The following is a 23,734-nucleotide window of genomic DNA, read 5'->3' on the forward strand; positions in this document are numbered from 1 at the left end:
GACAGACTTCTCCTAGTCTGTAGCACTGCATAGGGTTGTTGTGCCCCAAGTGCAGGACCCGGCATTTGGCCTTGTTAAACCTCATGCCATTGGACTCTGCCGAGCGTTCCAGCCTGTTCAGATCCCTTTGCAGAGCCTCCCTGCCCTCCAGCAGATCGACACTTCCACCCAGCTTAGTGTCATCTGCAAACTTGCTAAGGGTGCACTCGATGCCTTCATCCAGATCATTGATGAAGACATTGAACAGGGCTGGACCCAGCACTGAGCCCTGGGGAACCCCACTTGTCACTGGCCTCCAGCTGGATTTCACACCATTTACCACCACTCTCTGGGCCCGGCGATCCAACCAGTTTTCCACCCAGGAGAGTGTGCGCCTGTCCAGGCCAGAGGCTGACAGTTTCTCAAGCAGAATGCTATGAGAAACTGTGTCAAAGGCTTTGCTGAAGTCCAGGAAGACCACATCCACAGCCTTTCCCTTATCCAGCAGCTGAGTGACTTTGTCATAGAAGGCGATCAGGTTAGTCTGGCAAGACCTGCCTTTTGTGAACCCATGTTGACTGGGCCTGATCACCCGGTTCTCTTGCATGTGCTTCATGATAGCACTCAAGATCACCTGCTCCATGACTTTCCCTGGCACTGAGGTCAGACTGACAGGCCTGTAGTTCCCTGGGTCCTCCCTGCGGCCCTTTTTGTAGATGGGCACGACATCAGCCAGCCTCCAGTCCAGTGGGACTTCCCCAGTCTTCCAGGACTGTTGGAAGATGATGGAAAGGGGTTTGGCCAGCACATCCGCCAGCTCCTTCAGTACCCTAGGGTGAATCCCGTCCGGCCCCATAGACTTGTGACTGTCCAGTCGGGCTAGCAAGGCTCTGACCACCTCCTCTTGGATCATGGGAGCCTCATTATGCTCCTCTAGCTCCTGGGTTTGTACACAGAACGACCCTCCTTACAACTAAAGACTGAGGCAAAGAAGGCATTAAGTACCTCAGCCTTTTCCTCATCCCCTGTTACTGTTGTTCCTTCTGTGTCCAATAGGGACTGTATGGTCTCCCTAGTCCGCCTTTTATTATTTATATATTTGTAGAAAGATTTTTTGTTATCTTTCACTGACTTGGCCAGTCCAATTTCTAGCTGAGCCTTAGCCCTTCTGATTTTTTCCCTACACAATCTCACTTCCCTCCTGTAGTCCACCCAAGAGGCCTGTCCCTTCTTCCAGAGCCCATAAACATTTCTTTTCTTCTTGATATCCCTCAAGATCTCTCTATTCAACCAAGCTGGCTTTCTCCCGTGCCGGCTTTTTTTCCGGACCACGGGGATGGCTTTCTCCTGAGCTGCTAGGACCACCCTTTTGAAGAGCTCCCAGCCCTCCTGGGCTCCCTTGCCCTTGAGTACTGTCTCCCATGAGACTTCACCAACCAGCCTTCTGAAGAGATCAAAGTCTGCCCTCTGGAAATTTAATGCTACCGTCTTGCTAACCACCCTCTTCACTTCACCTAGAACAGAAAATTTTATCATCTCATGGTCCCTTAGTCCTAGGCATCCATCTACCGCCACATCCCCTACAAGGCCTTCTCTGTTCACCAACAGGAGGTCCAGGAGGGCGCCCTCCCTTGTTGGTTCATTCACCAGCTGTGCGAGGAAGTTGTCTCCCGCGCACTCCAGGAACCTCCTAGACTGCTTCCTTTCTGCTGTGTTGTACACCCAGCAGATATCAGGCAGATTGAAGTCTCCCACCAGAACGAGAGGCATTGATCAAGAAATTAACCCCAGCTGTTTATAGAAGAGCTCATCAGCTGCTTCTCCTTGGTTGGGTGGTCTGTAACAGACTCCCATCACAAAATCTACCTTCTGGTGGGCTCCTCTGATTTTGACCCACAGGCACTCAACCTCCTGATGGCCACAATCCATCTCAATGGAGTCCAAGTCCTCCCTTACAAAGAGGGCTACCCCACCTCCTCTCCTACCCTTCCTGTCCCGCCTGAAAAGCTTATACCCCACCATAGCCGTACTCCAGTTATATGAGTCGTCCCACCACGTTTCCGTGATGGCAATGACATCATAGGCCCCTTGCCCTACGACAGCTTCCAGCTCTTCCTTCTTATTTCCCATGCTGCGTGCATTGGTGTAAATGCACTTCAGCTGAGCTGCCGAGCCTTCAGCCCTCCTAGAGGGAACAGGGTTCGTTCCCAACTGCCTGGTAACTGGAGTAGTTAACACCAGAGTGCCTGCATCTCCCTTAGCACCCCGAGGTGTGTTCTCCCCCACTTTTTGTGCGGTGAGGTACTGGTGGTCCTCACCCACGCACCCTCTCCCAATCACCAATTCCCCACGTCCAGGCTCGTTCCTGTCTAGCCTGGGCTCAACCCCCTCCCCCTTCACATCTAGTTTAAAGCTCGATTTATGAGCTTGGCTTCAGAAACATTCACTGACCTCAGCCGATGTGGAATGCTCAGCATGTTAGAAAATCTCATTCTTGATGTTCTAAGGCAATATGAAAATGAAAGCAAAAATCTGGTTTATGGGTGTCAGTAGTTTCATAGAACATTATCCTATTTCTTAACCGTTTCGTTCACTCTTTGGTGTATGTTAAATGAGGCAAGCACTCTCCAGGAAAACATGGATAACAAAAGTGCTTCATATTTTGTTGCTTGGTATCTGTGTTCCTATTGCTTTAGCGCAGCTCGTTATTTTGTAACTTTCTACCTGTTGTTTTTAGATGTGACTGCTGCTAGAACAGTAAGTCTGAGCTAGCATGTCATCTCTGAATTTTAGTATTTTTTTTCTTGTGTACTGCAGTCATATCAACAAAATGGTGGTGTTTCAACTTATTAGATATTTGCAGTTAAATACTGAGTGTAAATTGATTTGGGGTAGAGTGAATTAAAAAAGTGGGTCAACTTCAGATCCTCAGTCCTCCATATGAAGTCCTCTCCAACCGCAACTTTGCGATTTATGACTATCGAACTGTAAGAGTCTGTTTCATAAGGCTTCATCATGTCTGTAACAGTATGTGTGGGGAAAAACAATGTCGTGTTTATGGTTCGTTTCTCCTTTTGGGCTAATTCCTAGATGAAAGGTGTCTAATATGTTTAGACAATGTGCTTTTTCTAAAAGTCTCTGTTTGTGTAACTGAAATAATAAATGAAAAATTAAAAATAATAAATATAAAAAAGCAGATAAATGAGTAGGTTCTCTAAATTATATGCAGACTTCAGTAGCAGACTGACATGTTACATTTCTATAGCTTATTTTGAAAATGCAGTGAAAGATCAGTGTTTGGAAGCATGAAATCAGAAAACAAAATTATCAAGCCTTTAATAGTCCTTCGTGTAGTCTCTAGGTTTTTATTTTAGTTTTGTGTTGTATGTTTTACAGCTTAACTACTGTGGAAGAGTTATCCTGGGACGGTTAAGTGTTGTCCAGTTGTGGTGTTCCTGCCCTACTGAAGTCTAGATTCCTGCATAAAAGTTTTCTGAGTTGTGTAACTTCTCATTGACAGTTCTGTAAACTGCTCATCTGTGTTTGCTTTCACTTCCAAAAAAAGAAAGCCCATGTAGAAATCTGGTATGAACATCACAGTCAAGTAGTTGATATTTATGATACAACTCAGCAGTAATGTTTGTGCTTTGAAGTGTCACATAGTTTTGCTATACGCAGTGTATTTCCTGCACCTATAGCCAACATACATTTTCATTGAAGCTTCATTCAGCTTCTGAGGAAAGTTAAACTTTGTATTATATTGATAATAGCTAGGTGTGTCACTGAATATGAACAATAAATTACTCTGTCATACTTTTATTATTTTCTGAATGGAAAGATGGTACATTTTATGGAAAAGATTTGAGCAATTCTGACAATTCCTGGCAATCCCAAAGTTAAGGCCTCATTTCCAAGTCTGGCTGAATTCTACATTTTTCCACCTCAAATAGATGCTCTAGCAGATTGTTTATAAAGATGTTCAAAGAATATTGCTTTTAAATTAACTTCTAAGGAGTTGTTTTAATATTCAGCTGGTTACATTTGAAGCACATAAAATTAATGGCTGGCTCTTGTATTTACAATCATCCTAATTAAAGTTAGTTTGTTTTCACAGGAGAATAATCTTGTACTTCTGATACTGTTGCACAGCTCCAGCAGAGTTTGTGTGGCTGTGCATTCAGTGTATAAACACACGCATGCTAGCTCTTTCCAAAGCAGTGGCCAATTCTTCAGTGAAGAATGTTCTTCTTGTGGCTTGTTTGCTGTTGTGCTCGAGTTGTTTGCTCTCTGCAAAGCTGGTGTGTGAGCAGCTTTCCCCTAGCTCTGTTCTCTCCTGTAAGAATAGCTGAGAAGTGCAAAGGCTGCTACATATGGACCAAAATTTTTTCATTACAGATGTTCAAGACAATAGGTGGTTAATGCAGTCACGTATGATTTGAAGTGCTGTAGGATACTTTCTAAATTACAAAACAATTCCAATGTTTGTCAAGTGCTGCTGTCAAGTACTATGAACTTTCCGATTCATTATGCTTTACAATAGCATGCCCTAAAAAAGAAATAATTCTGTTTTAGCAGAGCAAGTGTGCAAAATACCATGTTATAAGTTATTTCTTGAATGAAAAATGCAAACTGGACTCATTTAGGCAAGTGGTTCCAAAGACCCTGTGTGGTCACTGATGGTATTGACACTAGAAGAAAGGATCACTTTTTTTTATTTCAGGAGTAGACTTTATTGGTACTTGCAGCAATGGCCAGCAACTGTGATCTTCACTTACGCAGCAAGTTAGCATTATCTTGAGTTGCTAAAGCAGAGTAGGATTTGATTCTGTATTTAGTAAAGTGCACACAAGTGACAAAGCAGCTGTACTGCTCAGGAGGATGTGCAGTTTACTAGCAGTGATGTGTATCACGAGGCACAACTCCAAACCTAATCCAGGGCGAAAAGGACCTCTAAGCTTTCAAGTTTTATTCCACTTTGTTGTAAATACAGTGCAGCGGAGTCAATGCTTTGTGGCTTCCCAGTCCTAATAAGCTTGTAACTGGTGAAATTCTAGAGAAATTGCCTGCTTAGCTGCCACATGCTGAGAAATGCTGAAGTAAGTGACCGACTGTGATACCGCACCTTTATAGGAAAGTAAATAATAAAAATTTTCTACTAGCTGGGCGAAGAGGTGTTTTTACAGGTACTTGAAGTTGGCTGTAGAATACCTGAGTTTCTGCTGAAAGAAGGTAAAAGAATCTACAGCTGCTTAGCAAGCTAGATCTAGGAACAGATCTAAATGAAAACCCACTGGGTTTTGGTTTTTTTTTTAGCAGTTGGCTCATTTAGGTTGATGTGTGGAACTTCTCTTTAGTCATGTCTTTTACTGCAAGTTTGGGTTTTTCTCTTGCCCTGTGAATGCGTAAGCATATGCACACATGTAATAGTGATTTCCTTGGGGAAGCTGGGCTGTGCATTGATGGCTTAGTTGAATAAATTTAAAAGTAGAGATGCACCTGCAACTGAACTGCTGTTAGTTCAAAGCAATGCTTTTGCTGGGTGTTAAACAAAACAGTAAAGCTTCTTACAGAAACAAACTTGGCAAATGTATATGCCAGTTATATATGAAATTTAAGGAGACTTGCGTTAAATAGAAGGCTGCTTGTCATGTTTTCCTGTTTCTGTTTTCATGGCGTAAGGGGGTAATATAATTTTAATTGATTGCGATTTTTATTGCATGCAGATGTTGGCCATATACTAAATTGTAAGCAATGGAAATTCTCTGTATGAGGCTGAAAAGCCTTTCGCAATTGGAGTAATTTATTTGAATAGTCCCTATGGGCTTGTTCTGTTGTTCGTACCCCATTGGGTAGGGTAGATCTGTATCTATATAACAAGTTGTGGAGCATAAACTTTTCAAGTGAGACTGAGGAAATTGTTGTAAGGAAGTTACTTTACAGCTGCCTTGACTGAATATTTCCATTTCTACTCATTTACATACTTTACACCTTTTCCTTTTTACCGTGATCAATCTGAGTATTGGCAGCTTCTTTATCTGAAACTTCCTCCTCATCAGTATTTTCACCCAGAACGGTACAGTCAGAGGGCCCTGGGCTAAAATATGGTTAATCATATGGTGGAGCTGTGCTGGATTCATAAATGTTTTTCAGGTCTGAAAGTTCACATTTAAGCATCTGCATTTGTAGAGATGAGGACTCCAGGTTGCAAATTTACCATGTGAGCAGAACTTAAGTGGCTCTGAACTCAGGATCCTCCTGTATGGTGTCACTAGGGACCTAGAGAAGGGAGTGAAAGTTCCTTGCCAAGCTGTATCTCTGTCTCATCCATCCCATGTAGTTAAATAACGATTTTCAGGGAGGCTGTGAAGGTGCCTCTGTGAGCAAAGGAAGTTTTGAAACAGAATTGTTGAAGAAATACTACTTTAGAACATGTTCTTGTTCGTGTCACCATTATATTGGAGTTTTTTAGTGCTTAGTTGTTTCCAGGGAAGGTTCTGTTAAAATGGTGTGGAGAGCATAGTGTCAAAAGAAAAGCAAGGAACCAAGTTTTTGTAGTATTCCACTTCATTATTTTGTGGGTTTGACTCCACAGCTTTCAGCTCTGTGTTGGCTGATTTTGTGTGCATTTGTGAATAATTACCACTGTCTCAGAAATGGTCTGATGATGGAGACAACTCCAGAAAGGGGTGGTTTAGTATGATCATTGTGTGCCACAGGCCTGTTTAAAGACCTGTTCAAAACGCTGTCATCGAAGGCCTTCTCCAGAACGCTGACTCAGCAACTACTTTCTCTCCTTTCTGTCTTGACTTACTTGGTACTAAGTTCTTAAATATTTTCATTAATACGTCATTTTATGGTTGGACTCGATGATCCGGTGGGTCTTTTCCAACCTGGTGATTCTATGATTCATTGATAACTGCTTCTGCACGTTGTGAGCATCTTCTTATCTCTCTTGGATAACATCTCATTGTAGTGAAGACTTCAAGTATTGATGTAGTACTCTTATAGACTTGTTCTATTGTTGCTTCTGTGTTTCCCATGAGGCATTTAGAGTAATGCTTCATGGTGTGTCCTAGTTACATCTTTCTGTGTTCTGAAAGATACACTAAGTTTAATAATTGGCTGCAAGATCTTTTAATGTCAACATTCTTTTCTTCTGGCCCAAGGAAAACAGTTTGCTAGGGCTGCTGTTGAAAGGCTTAATTAGTCATTCAATCTTAAGGTTTCCCATCATTTTTAGATGATGATGACTGTTTTGGAGTTGCACAAGAGGGATTTCCTTTGGCTATTCTATAGCAAAATTTGCAAGCAGTTTCTAGGTATTTTGAAAAGCACAGTTAGTTTGCAGTTTCTCTTGTAGATAGATGTAAGGATTCTTACCAAGTCTAGTGAATGCCTGTCCTGTGCTGAAAAGTGGTGTCAGAAGCTCAACTACACCCCGTTCTCCTGAATAAAGAACACTAAATTCATTTATTCATCTTCAAGACTTATTTTTCTGCTATTAAAGTGGAAATTTTGCATTTTTAGGAGTTGTTTTTTTCAATCAGGTGGTCATCTGATTCAGAGAAGTTTGATTTGTTGATGGCAAATCATATGGTGCTTTGGGATTGGTTTTTGTGGTCTGCAGGGCAACTGTTGCCAGCACAGTGTGCATTACCCACAAGAAACGTATTTTCTTCAGAAAATAGACTGGAGAATTTTCTTATTTAAGAAGAAAGGTTGTTCAGTTCTGGGTTTCAAGGACAGATGGCATAACCTTTCTTTGAAGGGCAAGAGCACATTGTCTTCTGTTTTGTTTTTTTTTCTGTATGCATCCTTTCACTTAAGTGAAAATGCAGTGTACAGAAACATTGCCTTTTCAGGCTGTTTTTTGCAATCCTCCCACCCTAGATCTTCAGGACCAGGTGAGAAAGCAAGCTTCCCAATGGTGAAGATTCAATGACTCTCTGAATCATAAGAAGACGCAGCTGTCTGACACCTGAGACAAATTGTCGGATTGCAGAACTGAGAACTTCTATCTTAGGAAACACGCTGTTTCACTTACAGTGCAGAAGACCTTCATCCTCTGCAAGATGAGCAAGTTCACAAAGGGTATTCCCTTCTACTTGGTGGTTTTCCACTCTTTCTTTGATCCTTCTGTAGTAGATATCTTTTCCTGGAACAGTAGGAGTGCTTTATCAATGCAAGAGAAGATGTTTCTGTGAAATTACGCTCTTATTTTGAAGAAAGGAGAAAAGTTTGGCAGCAAGTCACCCCCCTCCTCAGGAAGAGCTACAGTTGTCTTTAAAACTGCAAACTGAAGGTCGGAGAGGTAGTGCTTCATGCAACAACTGCCTCTGAAATGAAGGTGATGCCTGTATAGGCTGCATCTGAGCCGAAATACTGTTAGTCAACAGCCTGGAAGTTCAAATACGATTTGGAAGACAGCTTCTCAGTAATACCAAGACAGGTCTAATTCTTGGATGTTAGAAACCATTCCTGCAACTGAAGGCTTAATGCACTGCTTCAGAATTGGGTGTGTCAAAGGATTGGGCGTGCATGTGCAAGCCTATGTTTGTGTAGATGGGGAATAAGAAGCACTCACACTTTCACCTCTTTGGGGTTTTCCAGTCTGATACTAGATGGCTTTTGAACATAGGATGATTGTCCTTAATTCAAGAGCTTGCCGAGAAAGAAATTTCACAGGAATCTCACCTGTTCAGACTGATCTATTTATTTATTTTTATACCTATCCGCTGCAATTACTGAGAAGTAATGCCCTGAAGTTTCTTAAGAGAAGCCTCACTGAGTCATCTAGTGGAAACTGAAGAACCGTTGGCTGTTTTTCCTTCTCCGGCCCTGACGCAAAACAAGGACCAGGCACCAGTCGGGAGATGGTGGCACCATTCTTTGTGGTGGTAGCATGATCTATGTCCAGATGAGAAGCTATACTCCACGTGTGCAGTAGTGGAAGAAATTGTGTAGAGTTTGGTGGTGGGGGTGTACGTTTGTTAAAGAAATGAAGGGTTCTTTCTCCATTTACACGCACTTCACTTGGAGCCTAGCAAAGCTGCTTGGTCTCAAAGGAATTTGAGTTTGTTAACAGGCAGATGAGAATAACTTTGGAAATACTTTGTAGTTGCAGTGAAAAGCAGCAAGGAAATAACACCCAGTCTGTTGCATGTCCACACTGCTAGCCTGCTACCTGAAGCAGATGCTTAACTTCTGCATTCTAAACTTTTTGGAGAAGAGTGTCTTTAAGATTTCTATGGTTGTTGAAGGTTTCTTTCAGTAAATGGATGTCTGAGGCTGGAGAACAGCTTAATGTATTTATTTGCCTTTGACTGTTTACTTATGACTCATTTATGTTCCTTTATCACTTTGTAGTTATTTGAGGTCTAGTAACATTTTGTTATATTTGATGAGATTTTGCTTCCAGAAACCATTTCTTATGAGATTTGTCCAGAGCTTTCCAGAATGTAAGTGTGTTTGCACACCTTATTACACTTTTAAGACATGTACACTGGCTGCTTATGACTTGGGCACATGGGCTTCTCTGCTCTCCTTGAAACGATGTTTGGTGTTTCTTGCTTATTGTGCTGGTTGAGGTTAAAAAAAAAAGTAGTATCCTTCCAGCTGGATTATTTGATCTTCCACAACATGGTTTATTCCCTTCCCCTCCTCTCCCAAGGTGTATCTTGAAGTGGATGGATGCTTTGTCAAATCCTGCTTTTTAAAGTTTTGCTGCCTCTCGGTGGGAGGGACTGCTTACAAAGGCTTGCAGCGATAGATTGAGGGGCAATGGGTATAAACTGGAGAAGGGCAGATTTAGACTAGACGGGAGGAGGAACTTCTTCACGATGAGAGTGATGAGGCAGTGGCACAGGTTGCCCAGGGGAGCTGTGGCTGCCCCTTCCCTGGAAGTGTCCAAGGCCAGGTTGGATGGGGCCTTGGGCAGCCTGATCGAGTGGGAGGTGTCCCTGCCCATGGCAGAGGGATTGGAACTAGATGATCTTTAAGGTCCCTTCCAACCCAAACCATTCTATGATTCTGTGATTCTATTCTATGTTTATTTTACTCTTGCAACCAATTTTTTTACCTTTAGGATCAGCTTAATTTTAACCATTGAAGGTTTAGGTTTTTACCAACTGTAAATTTCACCTAACTGATGGATGTAGTCATTATCCTGCTATGCTCACAGTCAGATCTTGCTTTTGAAGTCCCTTCTGTGTTTTGGATATTTATATATAGATCATGTTTCTTTCTTTAGTGTTGATCTTGTTTCCTTTAAAGGCTGGTTGCTTGTTGGATATGGCAGGAATGTTTAGAACATAGCTACAAATCAGGCTGAGAAATAGCACGTGGCACTTGTAAGCCACGGACCTGGTATTGGATTAGTCCTTTGTCATGAAATGCGCCGGTACTAATGTGTGTATGGCAATGTCAAACTTGTATAGTGTGAGCTAAGAACTGTATGGGTGAATTTTGAGTCTTGAACCTTGGAATGACTGTTGTTGACAAGGTCAAATTTCAGAAAGTGTTAGCCTTCGGAAAAAGATGCAGCCTGGCAACGATACATTTTTTAACAACAACAAGGAAATGTTTAATACTGTGTCTCAGCCTCTCAGAAAACATTGGAAGCCTCTTCCATATGGTCATTGTTATGGGAATTTCACTCAGTGTCTTATTCCAAAAGCACCTTTCTTCAGTTGGCTTAGCTTGGACACTTATAACCAAATGGCATAAATAAATAAATTAAATTCCAAAATACAACTTTATAAGGATGATTATAAACTATACTGGATTACTTTCTGCTATGAGCTGCCAAAGATTACACCCGTTCCCCTGCTGTATCACCAGTTAAAATAGGAGATCAAAGGTGGCTTGAAAAAGGTGAAGTAAACAATAGGAGGATACATCCAGAGTTTTCCAAATTAAGTAATTATTTTAGCATAGTTTCTCTAATTTTGCTCAAGTATTTTTTCAGTGTGTTAATTTATGTAAAGATAATAGTAAAGCATAACTTAAACTTTTTTTTTATACGCAGGTTTCTACAATTCAAGAACTTGTTACTGGTTATGAAGCATCTTTGAAAACTTGTGACCTTTTTAGTACAAGTGGTAAGTTTCTATGTTCTTCTATTAATTACACTGTAATTACTTGTACTGTCTATAGCAGTTATCAAGAACTGTTGAAGCGCCAGTACTTTTTGCAAGAGACTTGTTGTAACTTTTAGTAAATGACTGCTTTACAGCAAATATTTGTTGGATTTCCCAAGCTTTGTTTTGTTTGGTTTTAGTATGCAGTCTTCAGCCTTACCAGTTGCTGTAACTTGTTCCACTTCGTTGCAGAAAATGGAGAGAAAGAGCCCCCAACCACGCTGCTTTGGGTTCGATATTTCCTGGCACAGCACTTTGACAGACTTGGGCAGTGTTCTTTGGCCTTGGATTACATTAATGCTGCAATTGCAAGCACTCCAACATTAATAGAACTATTCTATTTAAAAGCAAAGATTTACAAGGTAAAAAGTGAACTTGGACACGTAATGTACCTAGTTCATTAAAAAAAAGGGGTGTGAATGTTTGGATAGTGTTTCAGTTAGCAGTGATTATGGGCCTTGGTTTTCATGTGAGATTTTTTTGGGCACTGTTCTGTCAGGAAGAAAACAAAAACCCTTTTGGATTTGCAAAGCAAATCACAACTTAAAATACCTGGTAATGGGGGAAGGGAACAATAATACTGCCTTTTATTATTTCTGAGTGAGATACCAGTAAGTGTAGGTTTCAGGACTTGGTCAATAGCAGACTTACACAGAAAGTTAACTAATTTCTCCCTAACAGCATGTAGGTAACCTCAAGGAAGCTGCCAAATGGATGGATGAAGCACAGTCTTTGGACACTGCAGACAGATTTATCAATTCTAAATGTGCTAAATACATGCTACGAGCGAATATGGTGAAGGATGCAGAGGAAATGTGCTCTAAATTCACGAGGGTAAGTATATTGCTTCAATGAGGAGAGGGTTTTCTTGCCTTTGGCAGTTTACTTCTCGCTCATGTAAGTTTTGAATAAAATAAAAGAAAATATTTTATTAGTGTATTTTTTTTCAAAATAATGCCCTTCCACTTAGTAGTAAATAACTCTATATAGACTCATAGAATGGTTTGGATTGGAAAAGTCTATATTTGACACAGAACAAAATTTAGATTAGTAAAGACCAGATTTCCATTTTATTTATGTAACTGAATATCAAGACACCTACTTGGTGGAATTTCATGGAGCAGATAAATGAACTGGGCTCCTTAATTCATCCTAATTTTACGTATGAGAACACTTGAAAGTGTATCTTAGCTTTCTAGATACTTCCAGGAATGACTGAAAATTTGATTACTATAACTCATCGTGTGTTCTTGTCAGAAGTGTTAGAGCAAGAAATACAGAACTCTAGCATACATACGCTTGGTAAGATGGGATATATCTGATCCCAGATAAAGTTTTGAGTTGGTCTGGGTTTTCTTTCTAGTATAAAGATTGTTCTGAAAATTTGGTGGCTGGTACTCATGGTATGTGGAATGTGTGTCCAGTTTGTTTAGTGTTGATCTCGAGCATTGAAACTATAAAAAATAAATCTTAGGCTTTTTTTTTTTTGTAAAAGTATGAATTATAAGTCTAACCAAATTGATTTAGACTAACAAGTTTTAAAAAACTTATTATTGATACTACATGATAAAGAAGTAAATATATCGGTGGATTTTTAGACTGATAGATGCCACTTACCTGATGGGTGATAAAAATACAATGAAAATTGTTTGCTGAACTTGAAAAATTTTGGAAAAGTGTTGTTTTCTGCCCCAAAATTGTAGAATTAAGACTGTGTTTACAAGCATGGGTTAATCTTAAAAATCTGTTGAGACACTAATCTTGTTCACCTAATTGTTTTTTTAAAATCATTTAAATCCATTCATTTCTGTCTTGGGGAGCATAGGTATCGCAGGTACTCTTGTCGGTCACTGTGTGGCTATATCCATTTTCTGTTATGTTCCAAGTAGCCAAAGGATTGATTGTTTCCTATGAATGGCCTGAAACTAGCCATAATTCAAAGAAGCAGCTAGTAAATTATAATAGCAAAAAGTGAAAATGACATTTATTTCAGGAAGGAACTTCTGCTATGGAAAACCTAAACGAAATGCAGTGTATGTGGTTCCAGACAGAATGCGCTGCAGCTTATCAAAGGCTAGGGAAGTATGGTGATGCCTTGAAGAAATGTCACGAAGTAGAAAGGGTGAGTAGGTGTAAACACCAGCAACTTCCTTCCCAATATTTCTCACACAGTGATGAAGATATTTGTGGATGTAATCAGCATGATTTTCTTTGCACATGAAGTTTCTAGAATATGGATTTTTAAAAATGGTTTCATACTTGAAGATTTGTTTTAATAGATATGTTGTCTTCCCTCGCTGTTCTATGAAAAATATTTATTAGAAGTGAAAAGAATTCAATATAAAATGCCATGCCTCCTAATTATACAACTATTTGTACATTAACTTTATGCTGTCTTCAGTCACTTATGTTTTTAATCAGAACAGTTACATTTCAATTGGCTTTCAAAGAGCACCCAAGTTGTCAGACTATCACATTATAGTATTTTGTTAACAAAATGAGATTTTCCTGGTTGTTTTTTTGCCTACTGACAAGTTCTCTTGGACAGTCGGTATTGATAAAGATACTTCTATACCTGTTAAGCATTACCTGTGAATAAATCATTTGTAACTTTATTTACCTCCATCTAATTAAAAAAATAGACTAAGCAGGGGAAGTGCATAAGAGTTGTGTTGTTTGTTCTTTCTTGAAGCATTTTTTTGAGATAACAGATGATCAATTTGACTTCCACACATACTGCATGAGAAAGATGACTCTCCGTGCCTATGTAGACCTTTTGAGATTAGAAGATGTGCTCAGGAAACATGCCTTCTACTTCAAGGCTGCTCGAGCAGCAATTGAAATCTACTTGAAGCTCCATGATAATCCTCTTGCCAATGAAAGCAAAGAACAAGAAGTGAATTCAGGTATCTAGACCATAATGGAGGCCCATACGTGTATGACACAAGAGCTTAAGCTGAGTTAGTTATGTGCTTTAGAATAAATGAGTTGTAACATGCACAAGCTTTTTCCTCTGTTCTGTCATAGGTTGATAACTGAAAAGAGATCATAGATAACAGGCTACAGCTTTCTTCCTCCCTGTTCTTCCATCATATTGTAACACTGGTACATGAATGGACCTCGCTGTAGTCAGAGTACTTGGGGAGGAGTGGTGACTCAGAACACTGAGGAAAATCAAATTAAGTTTAGCCATTTATCCTCTTAAACAAAAGTTTAATGTCATTAACAGATGAATTGTGAAGCAATGGATAGATTTTGTGGGAAAGCAGTCTGAATTGTAAAAACTTAATTTTACCTAATATAATCAATTCAGTACATATTAATTCTAGTTACTGGACCAGAGAATATATGGATAAGTGTGTATTAGCAAAATGAATACATTTATGAAATAATTTAAAAATAGCATTAAATGGAAAACAGATTTTCTTAGGAGATTAGTGGGGTGTGGTTTGATGTGAGGGTTCAATGACAAATGAGTTAAGACAAATAGTTGCTTTTCCTTTTGTGAAACTGCAGCTACTGTCAGCACTGCGGTGGCTGTTGACTGAAGGAGTCAAATTAATGTCTAGCTCTTCTCAAAGGAAAGAATATTTGACATGGGGGAAAACGTTAAACTAAACCACAGATGCCACTTAATATTGCCAGTACAATCTTGCCTTTCATTCAGAGGTGAATAATAAATTTTTCTGTATCTGCCTGCGTATGATGAAGTACATACAAAAAGAGGCACATTTCACAGCGCAGTTAAACTTGCATTTTTTAACTCTCCAATTGTAATTTGTTTCTGTATGCAATGTAAGATTGGTTTGTGATGGAGGATCTTGATAGCAATGTGTCATAGGAAGTAAGGTGAAGAAGAGTCCTAAGTAATTATATTAGTTAATTTACCTGCTGTGCATTGGGATTCAGTAGGCTTATCCACATGGGAAGACATCACTGTATGAATGGGGTAGAAGGAATGCTTGATTCTCTGTCTCAGGATGATGGCTGGCCCCAACAGAGAGGCTATGGTGCCACAGCCACAAAAAAAAAGATACATTAGTCCCTCAGTAGCCCATTCTTCTTTCCCTTGCTGCATTATTAGCACAAATCCTGTTCTCAGTGAAGCACCACAAGAGACAGTATTATTCTGGTTGAACTGGTCGGGTCAGTAAGACAGCAGTGAGGGAAAGAGGGGTGAATGGAAAGGCTGTGAAGGCTCCTCGCTTCTGTGTGAAATTGTAGGACACCATGTTTTGTGTGCTCTACTTTTGATGCAACTGTTAAAACCTTCATAGTTTATCTAAATGTTAGTCTACTCTAAAAATCTGAAAATGGCAAGCAGCCCAAAGGTCTACATGACAGTCCTGCTAATACATACCACAGTATTTTATCTTTCCTCACACCAAACAATATCAGTTTCTGCTTGCATCCATTTAGCTATATCATGGACTTGCAAAAAGTCAATACAATTATCACTGCTGTATATTGTTCAGACACAGGTGAAATATAACAAGCTTTTTTTAAGATCGAGTGTAAATCAGTCTGGATATTTCTAGTTAGCATTAGAAGGAAGCTGAGCTACAGTCAATATTGGAGTTTACCATTACCCTTGAACACCATTGTCTGTTTTCTAAGGTAAAAGCTGTCATTGGTGCAATAACTTTGTAGTCAACCTCTCAAATAGTTGAGGTTACTGTAACGACTATGTAAGAGAGAATATGGAAAATCATGTGTTGTGTTAAGCTGTAAACAGTAATCCAGCAGTAATGTTGGGCTGTATAGTGATAGTTTGGCGAGTATTGAAATTTGTGGAAATAGCTGTAAAATTATGTGGCACATCTGAGTGTTGCTTGAGAGAAGCAAGATTAAGTACTCTTAATAGAGGTTATCTCTTTGTTACCTTAATCTAGAAAATCTCTCAGCCAAAGAATTGAAGAAAATGCTTAGCAAGCAAAGGAGAGCACAGAAGAAAGCAAAACTTGAAGAGGAAAGAAAACATGCAGAAAGAGAGCGACAACAGAAGAATCAAAAGAAAAAGCGAGATGAAGAGGAGGAGGAAACTAGTGGACCCAGGGAAGAGCTCATTCCTGAAAAACTGGAAAGGGTTAGCATGATCTTTCATATTAAATTCATGAGATTATCATTAAAAACCTATAATATGATATTACTATCAAGTTATCCTAAAAACTTTTTTAATAAAAATCATTTTTGCATACGAAGATACCAAAGTTTACCTCTGTTTACACTAAAGCAATATTTTTCCTCTAATCAACCCAAGTTCTATATTAATAATATTGTTACTTTCTTTAAATGTAAGCTTTTTTAACACTAGGCCAACCTTATTAAAATTGATGAAGAGAAAGATGGTTCTTGCCTGAAGAGCGCTGGTTTACATACAGGGAATAGAGGCAAAACTAAGAGAAATGCGTTTGCTGTTCACAAAATTTGAAGAGACAGTATTTCTCTGGGAACAAAGAACTATCTCCTTTAGCACAGTAACTTCAAAAGCTTAAGCTTGTTGTCCAAGATGGTTGTGTTTACTTGTTTCCTAAATGCTAAATTACAACACTGAGTAAAATACTGTTGAATGAGGGGGTCTAGCTTTTTGAAAAGGAAAGAATATTTGACTTGAGGGAAAGTTAAACTAAACAAAAAATAGTTCAGATTTGGTAATGACGTTGCCAACATAAAATCATAGGTAAATACTTAAATATTGCTGTTCAAATAAAAATACTGTGGTTCACTTTAATTCAGAAAGCTGTCTACAGCTTACCTTTGGGCTCTGATTATTTAAATGCTCTGAATAACAGAAGCTGCCCTTGATGGGTTTTATTTGATGTTTCTTTTAAACTTTAAATTTCTGTTTTTATTACAACAGGTAGAAAATCCATTAGAAGAAGCCATTAAGTTCCTTATACCACTTAAGAATCTTATTGGAGATGACATAGAAACACATTTATTAGCATTTGAAATATACTTTAGAAAAGGTAAAGTGCTGCATAATTTCATTTTTTACTTCACAGTTTTAACCCTTCAGTGTGTGTTATCAGTGCGTAATATGAAACAGTTTGGAATAGCTATTTACTTGACTGAAGCTGGGGTTTACATTATACGTAATAATAGGAGAAATAGCATTTTGGTTTAGCCACCCTTAAAACAAACACTAAGGGCAGAATAATTTGAATTATATACTAATAAATGCTGTATGAGGATATTTGCAGTTTAATCTTTAATAATCTAGGGGAAAACAAAGCCAAATAATACCATCTATGCAGTGTTGCCAGAGTTCAAGCAGCAGGCATTTCTATGTTATTAAGTAATTTGAATGGGAATAAATTAATCTCCTCTCTAATTCTGTGTAGGCATTGATGTTTCTAATGTTTATACTAGATTTACTAAAGAAAGCAGTAGTTGATACAAAGCTGTGTGTTCTTAATCTTGATATGTTTTTGTGTTTTCTCCTTCCCACAGGAAAGTTTCTGTTAATGTTACAGTCTGTCAAAAGAGCTTTTGCTATCAACAGTAATAACCCCTGGCTACACGAGTGCTTGATTAAATTCTCTAAAGCTGGTATGTGTGTAGGAAATATGTATGTATGTGTAAGATACAGGAAGTTGTATTTGTAGAATAACTACATATTTTTGTAATATATAAATACTTTTGAAACACAAACTGATACGTAGAACAAGAAATAGTTTTTCCATGGTAATACCCAAGAAAACACAGGTCATGCTGTGCAGCGTGCTGTCTATGTATTGCATGATGCTCCTTCCTCTATTAATCCACCAGGTGGACCAAATAACTCGCTTTGGATCCATTTCACAGACTAGGTATTGCAAAGAGCCTTGAAACTCTTAGGTTTTAAGAAAACAAGAGGCATATATGGGAGAGAGATTTTGACTGAAGCTAAGTATGCATTGTGAGCTTGCGACTTTAGGCAATAGAAAGTTTACATGACCAGGAGCTCTTTATGAATGTTTCATCTCTAAATGCATTGGTGCTGCTTGTGTTCACCTGTACTACTGTTTTGAACTGAAATTTGTGTTTATGTGCCCAGATTTAAAAAAAAATATGGGAGTTTGAGCAGTGATGTTCATGGTTACGCACAGTTTTTTTACAGTTTTTTAAATGGGTTTTTTTGCTTCTCTCTCTCTCTTACCTTCTCCCTTCTAGTATCTGACCATAGTAACCTCCCAGAAATTGTGAGCAAGGTCCTAACTCAAGAAATGCAGAAAATCTTTGTTAATAAAAACTTGGAAAGTTTTAATGAAGAATTTCTCAAACACAATGCTACCTCCATTCAGCACCAACTGTCAGGTTTGTTTAAGATTTTATGCTTTTGAAAAGGAGATGTTTTAAGTCCAGAATCTTCATCTGCAGTCCATAAATCATACATAAATTCCAGTGAGCTAGAAATTAACGTGTTCATATTGTTTTTGTTTTTTTTCTGCCTGCTTTTACCATGCTAAAAACTCATTCACATTTTTATTAGATGCATAAGGAACCTGCTTCTTGCCTCCAAAAAGTCTGATCAAGCTACTGCAGATATTCAAGTATGGAAGTGTGGTCATCCCTCTAGTTCCAGCTTCTAGTTGCAAAATGATGAGAAAATATAAACCAAATAATCCTTTATATTAGAAGCAATGTTTTTTTCCCTGTTTTCTCATCTCATAGCTTTGCCACATAGCAACAACACCAATAAAAACTACAAACTTGTTATGCTATGTTTGCTTTTCTGCTTTGTGGTCAACAATTAAAACATCGAAATATGACACTCATACTGTTTGTGTAGAAGGGCTACAAGGAGCTGCTGGAGTGAAGTCAAAGAATATTGGAATTGAAATCTGTCACGTCTACTGAGTACAGAAATTTTTGGAGTAAAATTTCGTCAGCTGAGAAGCTAGTAGAGGAGAGAACAAAACACCTCTCCAACAATTAGGAAACAAAAATAAGTGTAGGTTTATCAGGTGCTTAAATACTTTGAACAGTACTAATCCCACCTAGTTTGCAAAAGTTTCCCAAGGTCTGTCTGGAATCACTGGAGAAAATTTGCTTCAGAAGATTGTTAATCTCTCGCAAAGGAAGGTTAGGTGACTTGCCCCTAACTTAGAGGCCATTAAAAGATCCCCATTTCAGGACAGAATCTTGAGAGAAAAGCTTGCACTCCTTTTCCTATGAGCAAGCTGAAGGTTTGGGAACTACAGTACAGATATGTCGTCAGGCAGTTGCTCCTGATTCTAAGATGTGATTGCTGGGCATCTAGCTGGATCTTTTCTGGTTTCTACTTTCTGGTCCTTCATTATTACGGAAGAGAGTAGTCATTTTGTCATAGTAATTGTACAGGCTAAGGCTGTCATACTTCTGAGTTTGGCTTCACACTGTCTGCATCTTCAGTGCCTTTGAGAAGAGCCCAAGGTAGATCACTGAGAGTGGTGGCACCCATGTTAGAGAGCTGTCAGGGACCCCTTTGAAGTAGGTGAGTGTTCACATTCAGTGAAAGTGAGGGGCTTAAATGCGTAAAAGCTCCATAAGTTGAATCAATGGACCTTAGCGTCTGCTAGTCACTGTGTTTGAAAATGTAAAGGTCTGAAAGACCCAAATCAAGTCTGAGATTACAAACTTTTTTTATCTCATGTTGATTGCTAGTAAAAAACTGTATATGGAATTTTAATCCCCTTTCATTTTCTGTACCATAGTCTCCCTGACTTTAAACAAATGTAACTAGGTTAAGTTTACTAAGATTTTTGACAGTGATGACTCAACCCCAAATATAGTCAATCTAACAGTTTATTTTCTGAACCTTCTGGATACAAAAAGCAGTAGGAACTAGGAAACTTTCTTTAATTAGGAAAACAAATTAAATACATGGGGAAATTATTTGAGCGAGAAGAGACAATCACTCAATGTGGTTTTTAAACTTTTTCAGTACAATGATTTCATAAGCTTTTTTTGTTCATTGTAGTAGATTATGGAGCGAGGTGGGCCTGGACTTTGTATATGGGAAAAGGAAAGTGTGCAAAATGCCTACACATTCATTAAGATGATATTTTAAATTATGGCAGGTATGATACTAGGCGCAACCCAGTATTTTGGAGAGATGCCCAGACTAGTTTTGATAAACCATCTGTGGTCCAAGAGGCTGCATTCATGCAATGTCTGTCTTCTCACCAGTGTAGTCTAGTCCAGGCAAAGCACCACATTTGCATCGCCCTTTTCTTTCCTTTACACCTAAGCAATTTCACTCAGCTCCAGGTTAGCAGACAGCTTGGCCTTGCTTTCTGCTTTGTGGACATATTCTGGTCTGAATTTATTCCGGACAGTGTTTCACAATTGTTTAGTAACAGTATTGTTTACTGACCTCCAGCACTTTTCAAAAGAGTTCAAAATATCTCTGAGAAAATGTCGTTTGCTCACTTCTGTGTTTGTAGGATGGATTTCATTTAACCTGCTGATTTGAAGGGCTTAGTCATCAAACATAGTCTTTTATGTGTATTGCTTAGCTGACAGGTCTTCAGCAAAGTAAGGCATTTCATTTTCCCAGAAGCAGATCTCATGTCTTGCTCAATTCATATGCTTCTAATAAATTCCACATAGCTTTAGTTTTGTTAGTTTTAAGCTATAAATAAGGAAGGCAAATATGGTTTATTAAAACTCGTAAGCAGTCCTAATTCACATTGTTTTTTAAGTTGTGAGATTCCAAGTGTCTGTATATGCGATATTGCATTTAGGAACACTATTATCTAAATGTCACGTTCTTTCTTGTGATAAGGTGCAAAGATGATGTATTTCCTGGACAAGTCAAGACAAGAAAAGGCAATTGCTGTTGCTACTAGATTGGATAAAAACATGAGAGACAGAAATGTGAAGGTAAAAGATATAGTATTTAAAGCCAAAAATATGTCCAATCTTAAATGTTTATTTAACTGCAGGATAACATACGTGTTTCATATATTGTGAATTGGGTAAAAGAACAAGGTTTCAAATATTTTCCCTAAGTAACTATAAGATACCTAAATACCAACAGAGAACCTGTGTTTGCCCAGATTTGTAATGCTTAACAATACATCTTTTTAGTAATAAAACAATTGTAAATCACACTTATTAACTGTTACTTTTGTTTCTTTAGACATTAACAAAGGTTTTTGAGGCACTGCTTGATGGCAGTTTTGGAAGCTGCCACACTCGATGTGAAGAATATCAAGCAGCATGTCATAAACTGTTTCCTTTTACGTCTGCTTTTATGCCTGCCACAAATGAGGACGATAGCAACATTGCATCTGTGAATCATACAGCCATTAACCACGATTTGTTGTCTAATGAAATTTGAAGTAGTCTGTGCAAGCCCGTGTGTGTGTCTACCTACATGCACACGTGTGCAAAACTCTGACTCATTACATGCTGGCTGGATACGGATCAGGGTTACTTTTCCAGGTTGTATTTTAATATCTTTAACAGGTATAAAACAAAATATTTGGATAGTTAAATGAGATGTAGTATGCTATTAGTTCTTTTTTCTCCCCAAAAAACCTGCCAGTATTTATGTAAACGTTATCTTTAATCAGCGTTTTTCATGTTTATACTTGTACAGTTTTAAGTCTTTTAATAATCCATTTGCCCTTCCTCATAAAACATATGGATGTTAAAGACTGCTTTCACGTAAGTGTTGTTACATATACAGATAAATGTGATCATATCTTGTTAATAAATTATCATTTGAGCATTTTTAGCAGATTAAGACTGAAGTGCTGCTTGAATTGCCCTCTTCATCTTTTACTATTCTTTAGGGGTTTTTCTCTGTGTTTGTTTTTTTTTGGGGGGGTTGGGTTTTTTTTTAAATTTGTTTTTATCTTTGGTCTTTTTGGTTCCTTTTGAAGGACAGTGACAATGAAAGCATTGGGGGGTTGCATGTTTTTGTCAGGCATGTCCCTTATCCGGAGCTGGTGTTGATGGATATGAAGATTAGGTTTGTGTTTATAAATAAAACAAAAGGCTTTTTGAAACCTGTTCTACCTTGTGTTCCATAGATGTTGTTTCTTTAAGTTTTCAGTCAGTTTAACATATTTAAATTTGAATATCCTGAAGCAACTCCCTGTGAAAACCTAATGAATTTGAAGCTGTTGTTTGTCCTTTGTTCCATCTTCCCCTTCCTCCTTTTCCTTCTGGTTTCTCCCCATCTGGTCATGTGTTGACACTTGAGTTGAAAAAGCTGCTCCAATTTTGGTCAAATGCAGAAGGTACAGTAAAGGGGAATACAGTTCTTCTCTACTTCATAAAAATTCACTGCTAAGTTCACTGTATTACCTCAATTGAAAGTCTTTGTTGTCCCCTTACGGCCAATACTCCAGTACTTCTCATGCTTAAATACTGTTGCTTCAGGTGCTGCAAAGCCAATAGTATCTAAGAAATATGTTTTACATTTAAAAACTATTTAAGGGAGCAGAAAGAGGCTAACTACAAATCACAATGAACCTTTTTCTTATTTTGTATTCTGGTGAATCAATAAATATACAGCACATCAAAACGGAAGTCCAAATTTAATATACCTATTTAAAGCATAGTATTGCTGGACAGAATGGCTACATGCAACAGCTTTACACTCTATAAGAACTGCTATCGAAACATAACTATACTGTGGCTTGTGCAGAGAACCTGTTTTCTGGAAACCATTATGGTATCATTCAGTCTTGGTTTGTTTTTATTTTACTGCAATGTAAATAATTTCAGTAATATTAACTAGCCCCTCAAAGGCAGGTATGAGTTCATGAAGAGGGGATTTTAAGACAAATAAACTGTACTAATTAAAGTTCTCCTCTGTGTCATCTGTTCAGATTCAAAATTGTTGAATGGAAAACTCACTGTAAAATATTGCCAACATATGTTATGCTATAATAAATTATTTTGTACACACTTGCCTTTAGTTTGGAATTTTTGTGTATGTGGACATCAAACTTCAGCCCATCGCAGTCATTAGGGTTTTTTTCCATTCAGTTGTCCATTCACTGGTTTAATGCAAACTAAGTAGCTGAGGAAAACAAATCACTGTGTTTAACACACCGAGATGTGTATCTCTGTAGGTAGCAATGTACTGCCCTGAGAAATACAGCGAGATGTTTTTGTCTTACGTACTCACCTCATGCCATTTGCCGTGGAACAACTTGCTCAAAGATGTCTCAAGCAGGGAGAGGTAGTTAACCATAATGGGGTTGTTTTGGCTCAGCTTTACCCTAGAAGCACTTGATCTGCCCACATAAAGTGAAGACATTCAGCGCTAAGCTGGGCATCTTTCATAGTGTATGACAGCCTGGTAGAGGTTTGATCCAGGCCTTCAGAGGAAGCTGTAGCACTGCAGGTGAGAAGGTAAAAAAGAACTGTAGGAGCTCTTTTGAGAATTCTGAAGATGTAGAAATTGATTACTTCTGTCACCTGTTGTGTGGTCTGGTTTTCTCGTAAAGCTGCTGGAGGCATAAGCTGCTGCGTTTTCTTCAGGGCTGTCACCACATGTGTAAACTGCTTGGAACAATAGAATCTTAGGATCATTTAGGTTGGAAAAGATCTTTAAGATTGCAGATGCTTGGCAGTCCTGTAGACCATTGCAAAGAGTGGGGTAGTATGAGAAGGAAACAGAAAATAAGAAG

At 38.6% G+C, this 23,734-nt stretch overlaps 1 protein-coding gene across 3 annotated transcripts in view; it reads left to right on the forward strand.

The window, feature by feature from the left end:
- Positions 1–23,006, forward strand: part of NAA16 (N-alpha-acetyltransferase 16, NatA auxiliary subunit) — a 64,335-nt gene extending 41,329 nt beyond the window's left edge. For 2 of the 3 annotated variants that reach the window (XM_069880749.1, XM_069880756.1), the window contains exons 10-20: positions 11,006–11,078; positions 11,310–11,479; positions 11,799–11,951; positions 13,111–13,239; positions 13,810–14,023; positions 16,010–16,203; positions 16,978–17,086; positions 17,571–17,669; positions 18,273–18,416; positions 20,869–20,966; positions 21,226–23,006. In XM_069880749.1, the coding sequence (XP_069736850.1) occupies positions 11,006–11,078; positions 11,310–11,479; positions 11,799–11,951; positions 13,111–13,239; positions 13,810–14,023; positions 16,010–16,203; positions 16,978–17,086; positions 17,571–17,669; positions 18,273–18,416; positions 20,869–20,966; positions 21,226–21,426 (1,584 nt within the window). In that variant the 3' untranslated portion in view covers positions 21,427–23,006. Of the gene's footprint in view, positions 1–11,005; positions 11,079–11,309; positions 11,480–11,798; positions 11,952–13,110; positions 13,240–13,809; positions 14,024–16,009; positions 16,204–16,977; positions 17,087–17,570; positions 17,670–18,272; positions 18,417–20,868; positions 20,967–21,225 lie in introns of those variants that run through there. The other variant, XM_069880777.1, reaches the window with a different exon arrangement.
- Positions 23,007–23,734: the final 728 nt, after the last annotated feature.

The sequence above is a fragment of the Phaenicophaeus curvirostris genome, chromosome 1 (assembly GCF_032191515.1).
Source record: "Phaenicophaeus curvirostris isolate KB17595 chromosome 1, BPBGC_Pcur_1.0, whole genome shotgun sequence".
NCBI classification, from domain to species: domain Eukaryota; kingdom Metazoa; phylum Chordata; class Aves; order Cuculiformes; family Cuculidae; genus Phaenicophaeus; species Phaenicophaeus curvirostris.